The following is a 10,186-nucleotide window of genomic DNA, read 5'->3' as shown; positions in this document are numbered from 1 at the left end:
ATTACGTTCTATTGATGGGGGCTTCCCACGTTGTATAACCACTAGACTACTCGTAACCATAGGTATCCTTCACAACCGAGGATAGTAATTAGCATAAGTATCCTTCACATCCGAGGATAGTAATGAGTATAAGTATCCTTCACATCCGAGGATAGTAATAAGTATAGGTATCCTTCACATCCGAGGATAGTGATCAGTATGAGTATCCTTCACATCCGAGGATGGTGATCAGTATAAGTATCCTTCACAACCGAGGATAGTGATCAGTATAAGTATCCTTCACATCCGAGGATGGTGATCAGTATAAGTATCCTTCACAACCGAGGATAGTGATCAGTATAAGTATCCTTCACATCCGAGGATGGTAATATGGTAGTCTAGTCATAGTGTCAGTAGTGTATCTATTCAACCTTATCCTTTCAATCCCATTCCCAACACCCGGGGAATCCCATGCCTTGGTAAGAGTGTGAACTCACCTTGGTTTGCTCGGTATGCTAGGTTATGCACTCACAAGTAATCAATCAAGTCCTTGAATGATTCTAACGAAATAGAGGAATCGAAAGTGATGAATGCCTTGTGCCAATGATGGTGGTGATGATGATTGCTAGGGGATTAGAGGGTTGTAAGTACGTGATTTAGTTTTGTGTGCAAATGATTAGAGAAATGAGGTTAGGGTTAAGTATCTAAGATTTCACTAATTACCATCCACATCCCTAAGTATTATATTTCACACATGCACACCATCTCATAACCATTTCATAGTTCCACCACCAAGTTTACACATTTGACAAGTTTATCACAATTTAACACATAATGATGCAACATCTCACAACACACTTCATTGTATCAACACATATACAATTCCATAGCATCTAATTGTGAAATCAATCAACTAAATAATACAAGAACGTGCAATAAATGCGTAATAGATTCTTGGAAATTCGAGTTGTCACAGAGTTGATCTTTGTAGTGAAAATACCTTGTTCCACCGTCCTGCTGATACCCCCTTCCGTACCCAGAAACACTCGAAAATGGTTAACCAAAGCTGACGCTACCCCATCCCCTTCATGTATATTTCCTGAAACATCTTTGATGACATGAATTTTATTAATATGGTTCCTGCATTTCACAACATTGTGAAAGAAAGCCGTATTCGAATCCCCCACTTCTAGCCACTTTTGTTTAGATTTTTGCTTTAGAAACCTCTCCTCATCCAAACTAGCATCTTGGTATTTCTTCACACATATTGATTCAGCTTCCTTGATTGACAAATTGAAAGGATCCGCATCTAAAGTGGCCTGCACCCTATCGAGCTCGTTCTTAACCATACTTTTCTTCACCACTTTTTTGTGAAGATTACCTTGCTTTAGCAATAGCAATCTAAACGGATGTTTCAACCCCCGAAGCTTTTTTACCACTCGAAACATAGGCACTCCATCAATCGGCACGTCCCACCCCGCCTTAACCACATCCATAAATTCCTTTTTTGAGCCAACAAGTTAGTAAATTTAAATGGTTTCGGTTTAGGACGAGTTGTCTGAATAATTTTTAACAAGCACGGGCAATGATCCGAAATACCAGACGGAAGAAAACACGCATATGCATCCACAAACGTATCCACAGACTTAACATTGGCCATAATTCTATCCAGCTTTTTCCTGATTCCCGTACCATTCTTCGGTCTTTTGTTCCAAGTGTAGTGCAAACCATGAGCCGTTACATCTATAACTTCAATACAATTTGCACAGTCTTTGAAATCCTTCATTGCCGAACTGACGGAAGATGCCCCCATACAATTATCTTCTAATTTAAGAGTAACGTTGAAATCACCCATGATGACCCACGGGTGATCCTTAGCTACCCCTTTATGCAAAATTAGAGAATCCCAGAGATCTTTTCGCTCCATATCACTGTTACTGGCATAAACAAACGAGACAAACATCATCCGTTTATCGTTTTTAAAAGCAACCTGAGTATGCATCACCTGCTCCGTGATATGTAACACCATAACTATTCCAACCCAATATAATCCTTGTACCCTTTTTTTGGGTAAAGGGTTACCCCGGTGATTCTATATATTCACAACCAAGGAAAACAAGTAGTGTAGAAAGCCTACACTAGTTCAATCACAGGACATGCCCCATGAAAGTAAACAAGAAAAACAAGAAAACAACCAACAAGAAGCAACACAACTAGACACCAACTTCTAGAAACATAAAAGACTAAAACGACTCAATCAGCCATCACCATCCGTGAGCTCAATGCTAACAATCTCCCAATCGCCTAGCAGCCTTCGCACATTCGCACAATCCTTTAGCTTCGCACCCATTAATTTGTATCTAACCTGTTGGATAATAAGAGCACTTATAGTTTCAGGAGGTCTCAATTGGTTCTTGAACATTCTCGCATTACGTTCCTGCCAAATCAAATAAGCACTGGCCGCTACTAATAATCTAGCAACGTAGTTGACTACTGATTTGGACTTGGAACGCACTAAAAGCCAGTCAACGATATCCACCCACTTCGCTTGGACTGAATCCATTCCCACTTTATGTCTAACACTCTGCCAAACTCGAGTAGAGAATTTGCATTCAAAGAACAAATGATTATGAGAATCATGATCAGCATAACATAGCAGACAGCACATCATATTCATATTCTTACGACGCGAAAAATCCCACTTCAAAATCTTATCCTGGGTAAGCAGCTTACGCCTCATGATTAACCACATTAAAAACGCATGTCGCGGAATGCACTGCGAGAACCAAACAATAGGACACCACTCAACATCCAGTTCACGGTGCCTGATAGAATCCCAAACACCAGCCGAAGAGAACTCTCGGAACTGATCACCTGAGCGCCACAAAAGTTTATCTTCCTTGTTCGAATCAAAGGTCAGCTGATCAAGTTGGATAAGAACAGGAAAAATGTCTCTCCACGCATCTGGCCATCGCCAAGAACAATTAGAATAAATATCGGAAACTTTAGAATCCATATTGAAACCTGCATTTGCAATAGCTCTAGGAGAAATAATCTGATTCAGCGGCCCTAAATGACTCCATGAATCAAACCAAGCTGAAGTTTTCGCGCCGTTTCCCACCTCGGACCAAACGAAATTCCTCACATCCTGGCGAGTTTGAATGATCTTCCTCCACGACCAGCAACAATTAGAGGGAACATTACAAGCCCAGAAACTTTTACCCTTCAACCTGTAAGAATGAATCCACTCTACCCACAACGAGTTACGCCTAGAAAGAATACTCCAGATATGAGAAGACATAAGAGCTTTATTAACATCACCAATTCGACGGATACCTAAACCACCTTCATATTTAGGAACACACACCGAATTCCAAGAAACTTTAGCCCGACCCTTCTGAAAAGCACTATCTTGGGACCATAAAAAGTTCCTCATCAACGCTTCTAACTTAAGGATTACCCGAGATGGCAGAATAAACACAGAAGACCAGTACACATGCAAAGAGGACAAGACTGATATTATGAGTTGCAACCTGCCCGCAAAAGATAGTAATTTATTTTGCCAGTGCATAATACGCTTTTCAAACTTCTCCACCAACACATCACAATCTTTATAGAGTAATCGAGTAGATATAAGAGGCACACCCAAATATCTAACTAGCAAAGAACCCTCCGCGAAAGGCATAATGTTTAAAATAGCCGTTTTAACAAACGAAGGCACATTAGAGAAGAAAACTGTGCTTTTGTTAACACTAGGGAGCAAACCTGACATCTTTGTAAACGAATTGAGCGAATTCATAATGCATCTGGCCGAAGCAATCTCACCCCGAGAGAAAATAAAGAGGTCATCCGCAAAACAAAGATTAATAATCTGTTGTCGTTCACATTTGTTGTGAAATTTAAAGGAAGAGTCGATCCTTACCGTATGCTGTAAAATAGCCGTGAGAACCTCCATAACTAGGGTGAACAAATACGGCGAAATAGGATCACCTTGCCTAAGCCCCCGATTACCCTTGAAAAAACCATGCACATCACCGTTAATGCACACTGAAAACGTGGTAGTAGAGACACAAACCATAATCCAGTGAACCATGGTAGGATGAAACCCGAAACCAACCAGAATTCTCTTTAAGAAACGCCAATCAACAGTGTCATAAGCCTTCTGAATATCAACTTTAAACGCACATTTAGGAGGCCCGATATTCCTATGATAGTTGTGCATCAACTCTTGAGTTAACAAGATATTATCGGATATTTTCCTCCCCGGCACAAACGCCGATTGGTTTCCACTGACTATATCGTTCAACGCCACTTTTATTCTTTCAGCAATAATCTTGCTAATACATTTGTATAACACATTGCAACAGGCAATCGGCCTATAATCCGTAACCACCGACGGAGAGGGAATCTTAGGGATAAGAACAATGAGCGTGTGGTTTAATTCCCGAAGAAGCTTACCTGTGGCAAAAAAATCAATAACCGCATTGGAAACTTCACTACCGATAATCGGCCAGGCTCCTTTAAAAAATCCTGCTGTATACCCATCTGGCCCCGGGGCTTTATCCGACCCCATAGAAAACATAGCCTTCCTAACCTCTTCCGCTGTGACTGGCCGAACCATATGAAAAGCTACATCCCTCTCAATCGTTTTAGTAAATAACTCAGGAGACGGGTTGAGCGACGTAGCACCCGGGGATCCCAGAAACTTCTCATAATGCTCAACAAACGCTTTCTGAACCATAGCATTTTCATGAAGATTCCCACTAGCATCCCGAATAACATCGATACGGCTATAATGGATTCTATTTTTGAGAGACGAGTGGAAAAAAGCCGTATTCATGTCACCTGCCGCTAACCACTCTACCTTGGATTTCTGCTTCAAGAAACGTTCTTCATCAAGCAAAACAACCTGAAAATCATTACGGATAATGGCTTCCTCTTTCCGTAAAGTATCACTCGACGGATCAAGATCAATATCACGCTGAATACTATCCAACTTCTCACGTAAGACTTGAACTTTTTTATGGAGATTGCCTTGCTGAAACAGTAAGACACGAAGAGGAGATTTAAGAAGCCGGAGCTTCTTAACCACCGAGAACTGATAGACACCACTGATACTAGTACCCCAAACCCGCTCCACAATCGGTAAAAAATCCATTAGAATTGATAGACACCACTGATACCATTAGAAGACCATTCCCAATTCCGGAACACATTCTTGCACACTTTGTTCAGATTATCCACCTTAACATGCGATTCCAAAATAGCAACCACCTGCAATGCATTACTTTTAACGAGCCTTTGAACCTCTTTTTGTTTCAGGGGATGGTTCAATCCCCTCACATTCCAAGCAGCAATACTATCCATTGATAACCTTTTCAGCAGGTGTGCTTGCACATGTTTTCGTATGATTATCACCTTGATTACCTTCCATGAATTTAGGCATACCATCATCCATGTTCAATCTCACTTCATCCGGTTCCATTTCCCCTTCGCCTTCCTCTTCATTTAGAGCACTAAAAGGATTACTAGTAACAAAACTAGGGCCTCTTGAGGAGCTCGGTTTGTTCATGTCTGCCTTATCTAACACTTTCTTCGGTTTATTAACAAACTTCTGTTTCTCCCTGACTTGATATTGCTTTTTCATAGTTTTTTTCCTGCTATTCCCAGTCCGAAACCCCTGATCATCCATTATATTCTTCTCGTTCCCTTCTGTTTCAGGTTTATCATTGGTCCTCATCGGACAATCATCCTCACCATGACCAAACACATTACACGTACAGCATCTTGGAGGTTTCCACTCATACTCAATCCTGATGTTGCTCCTAAGGAATCCACCTTCTTCAATATTCGGTATAGCAACAGTAACACTATCCTTGAAATCCTTTTCGGCATCCAGTTCTATAATAGCTCTTGCAAACCCACTTCTCCCCCACGAGTCAATACACATTTTAGTCGTTTCATTGTCAAGCACTTTTGGAGTACCTATCTTCGATGCAATCAAACTCAATCCGTCCTCCGTATAGGCTGCCAAAGGGACGTCATGCATTTTAACCCATACTGGAATTTTCTTCAACTCTTCTTTTTTCAGTTAAGTATTCGGAGACCACTGTTTCAGAAATAACGGAATATTCCTAATCAGCCAAGGACCGTCTTGCAGCACTTGATCCATTCCTTCCTTAGAGTTGAACTTAAAGAAAAAAAATCCCTTCCCATTCATCATAGACTTTTGCAACCCGTATTTCTCCCATCTATTCTTAACATAGTAGTCAACAACAGGAAACGCTAATCTCTTTCCCAAAAAATACCCAAACAGCACATTAGCAAATCTATCTTGGATCTGTCTGACCGAAGCAACCGGTATAGTGACATCAACATCTTTAGAATTTTCCATAAAACGAAAATTTACCTTTTGGGTAGGCTTAATTGTGGACAGTTTTTCAGCATGCGAGAGCACTTGGTTGCTTTTCAGATCTGGTTGGTTTACCTCTCCTCTGGTATTAGCATTGTTGCCCCCCCCCCCATTTTATCAGCAGGATCAGATTTGGAGCCCAAGTCTATCGGCACAGTAATCTTTGTCAGCTCATCAATCACGTTAATCATCCTTGGTTCCGTGACCTGTTGCTGAAAAGATCCTCGACGTGGCAAAAAAGTATTCCCTTCAACATCCACTACCCGGCTTGCAATATCCTGAAAGGATATCGGCGGCTTGAATCTGCCATCATGCACGTTTCCCTCAGACTTTTTACGTTCATCCATTGTAGTGAAGTCCCAACTCTCCTTCTACCACAGAATTTTCACCGCATGCACCAGAAACACGCACCCAGAAGAACGACAAAACAAACAGCAAAAACCCTACTCCTAAAACCCTAGACATCTTCAATCCTTAATCGATTAAGACGATATACTGATCTAGCTAAGTTAAACTCAGTTAACCGCGATCAATAACTATCAAATTAATAAATCAAGATATCTAATCAAATGCAAGGGCGGCAATCGACGAATGAAAGAAAAAACCCTAATTCTAAATTGGTCACTATTGCTAACTAGTTCGTTATAGAGTTCTGATAATCAAAACCCTAATCACAGACTGTTATACAAAGGATCGCAAAGAAGAAACTAGGGTTTCAAGAGGAGCATGAGATCGCCATAGGAGAGAGAGAAAAGGGTTTCCAATGACTAGGGTCTACTATAGAATCTTATGAATCAAGCACGGCACACTTTCTAAAACTAATCATCTGTTCTAGGATGATTTATTATAAGGTTTTGAACCTTCAAAATTTTCAACATCCCGTCAAAGTTTGGGTCTCATTAATGTGAACACGTGTAAACTGGAAGGGTGGGTGCCTGTACCCTAGGTTTTCTGTCTAAGGCTAGAGTGTTCGTACAAATCCGCAGTATCGGACCAGTCACTCTTACCTGGGAACTCTTGGGGTGAGTGTCCACTTATAGGCAAGCATGCCTTCGCAATACATTATGAGGACCTATTTACTTTGATTCAGCCTTTGAGTGTCGTTTGTTTGCTTCGTGGTTCAAACAAATGACCATCACCCATGCTTTTGGTCGGTAATTATAACATCCTATTCTTACCCAATGCCATTTCATTTGTTTCCTCTCTTGTTTCCCCTTTTAGAATGCCTCCACGACGTGAAAATCAGATACATATTGAAGATCCGACAGCTGTCATTACGCAACAAATGACTGCTGCAATACCGAACATCGTTGCTCAATGTAACCAAGCTCTCAACAACAACAATGCCCCCTGCAACTTCAAGACGTTCAACTCAGCTAAGCCATCAAAGTTTTCTGGGACTCAAGGAGCGACTGCACTTCTGCAATGGTTCGAGAGTTTAGAGAGCACCTTTTTTTGGGTAAAGGGTTACCCCGGTGATTTATATATTCACAACCAAACAAAACAAGTAGTAAGGTAACATCCTTACTAGTTCAGACATGAGACATACCCTCATGAAAGTAAACAAAAACAAACAACCAACAAGGAAAACGAAACAAACGACCACTAGACAACTATCTAGACCATCACGACACTAGACCACATGAATCAACCATTCTCCATGATTAAATCGGCATCATGAATCTCCCACTTCTCCAGCAACTCCCGAACTCTGATTGTATTCTTGAATCTGAGCCCCATCAACTTTTTTTTTGGGTAAAGGGTTACCCCGGTGAATTTTATACCAATAATCAAAACAAGTGAGGAAAATGCAGACCTCAGTTCTCTAGTTTGACATGCCAAACCAGAGTTTAACCATAAAACCACGCATACAAGCAAACAAGACTAAACAAATACAATGATTAGTCAAAACAACTCAAAAAAAGACTCTAGCCGCAATCATCGTCTTCAATCACCAGGCCACGCGGGAGACTCCAATCCTGTAAGATGCTATCCACTTGACTCGTTCTTTTGAAACGCATGGTGTGAAGTTTCATCCTTACGGTAGTCAAAATAACTTCGATAAGCCGATTTGCTCCTCTCTTCTTTGTAGAAAACAAACGAGCATTTCTTTCCTGCCAAACAAAGTAGCCTGCTGCACTCACTACCATCCTGCCAATCACATGCTTCGCGTTCTTCGAACCCCGGAAATGCACCAAATGATCGTATATGCTTCCCCAAGAATTAGTTACATTATGTAACCCCGCTAAATCCTTTACACCCTTCCATACCTGATCGCTATACGGGCATTCAAAAAATAAGTGCTCGTGAGAATCCGGCCCCAACGTACACAGCGAACAGCACATCAAGTTGAAATTCATATTTCCCGAAGATAACCACCTAGCCATGATATCTTGCGTCTTTAATTTCTTGTTAACTAGCAGCCACATGAAAAAAGAATGACGCGGAATAGCTTGAGGGAACCAAACCATATCCGACCATGGGACTTCATCATGAGCGGTTCGAATATCGTTCCACACACTCGAAGTACCATAGTCCAGCTCTAAACCTGAAGAAGACCTCCAAACTACCTTATCAGCCGAATGAGAAGTGAAATGTTGAAGATCAAGCAGACTAGGATAACGGGTAACCCATGTATCCGGCCAACGCCACTCCCCATGGATATAAACATCCGCCACCTTCATATTTAAAGTGAACCCCGCATTTGCAATAGCTCTCGGTGTGATGAACGAGCTTAGTGGACAAATAATATCCCACTTATCAAACCACAAGGACGTACAGGAACCATCCCCAAGTTTAACCCAAACAAATTGCTGAATGATGGGCCGGAGATCTAACAGTTTTCTCCAAGTCCATGAGATAATATTGGAGCTATACCGACTCCTGATTTGTTCCACAAACACTTAACAACTGATCAAGCTTCTCATATGGTTCGGCCAGTGACGGATGACGAAATCAAGAAGGCTATGTTCTCCATTTCGGGAAACAAAGCTCCGGGACCTGATGGTTTCACATCGGTATTCTTTAAAAAGTCTTGGGATATTGTGGGAAAGGATGTTTGTGAGGCGGTGCGAGATTTTTTTACTAATGGCCAGTTGTTGCAGCAGCTTAATCATACGATAATCTCGCTCATTCCTAAGGTTTCGACGCCTGCTTTGATTACGGATTATAGACCTATCTCGTGTTGTAACACTTTATATAAGTGTATAACTAAGATTATCACGAACCGTATTAAGGAAGGGTTGGGGAGCATAGTGAGTATTAACCAATCAGCTTTTGTTCCGGGTAGGAAGATCCAGGATAATATTCTTCTAACTCAGGAACTTATGCACAACTATCATCGGAATGTGGGTCCTCCTAGATGTGCGTTTAAAATCGATATTCAAAAAGCTTATGACACCGTAGATTGGAACTTTCTGCGGCATACTTTGATGGGATTTCGGTTTGATCGGCAAATGGTGAAGTGGATTATGGCGTGTGTTTCGTCTCCTTCCTTTTCGTTAGCCATTAATGGTAATTTGTTCGGGTACTTTAAAGGAAAGAGAGGTCTTCGTCAGGGAGATCCTATGTCTCCCTACCTGTTTACACTGGTGATGGAGGTCCTCACATTGCTTTTGCAAAAAGAAATTTCATTATCTTCGGAGTTCCAATTCCATAGCAAGTGTGAAGCTCAACGGATTGTAAACATCTGCTTTGCGGATGACTTGTTTCTTTTCGCTCGGGGTGATCACGGGTCAGCTAAGGTTATCCTTGAGGCTATTAATGGGTTCAAAAACATGTCGGGCCTGGTCCCAA

The 10,186-nt window shown here is 41.3% G+C and overlaps 1 protein-coding gene across 1 annotated transcript; it reads right to left on the bottom strand.

Annotated features, from left to right (window-relative positions):
* Positions 1–8,319: 8,319 nt before the first annotated feature.
* On the bottom strand, positions 8,320–9,075 carry LOC110914547. Its single transcript, XM_022159336.1, has one exon. The coding sequence runs from the start codon at positions 9,073–9,075 to the stop codon at positions 8,320–8,322; it is 756 nt and encodes a 251-aa protein (XP_022015028.1).
* Between the last annotated feature and the right edge of the window lie 1,111 nt (positions 9,076–10,186).

This window comes from Helianthus annuus, chromosome 15, assembly GCF_002127325.2.
Source record: "Helianthus annuus cultivar XRQ/B chromosome 15, HanXRQr2.0-SUNRISE, whole genome shotgun sequence".
Lineage (NCBI taxonomy): Eukaryota > Viridiplantae > Streptophyta > Magnoliopsida > Asterales > Asteraceae > Helianthus > Helianthus annuus.
This window is presented reverse-complemented; position numbering and strand designations above follow the sequence as displayed.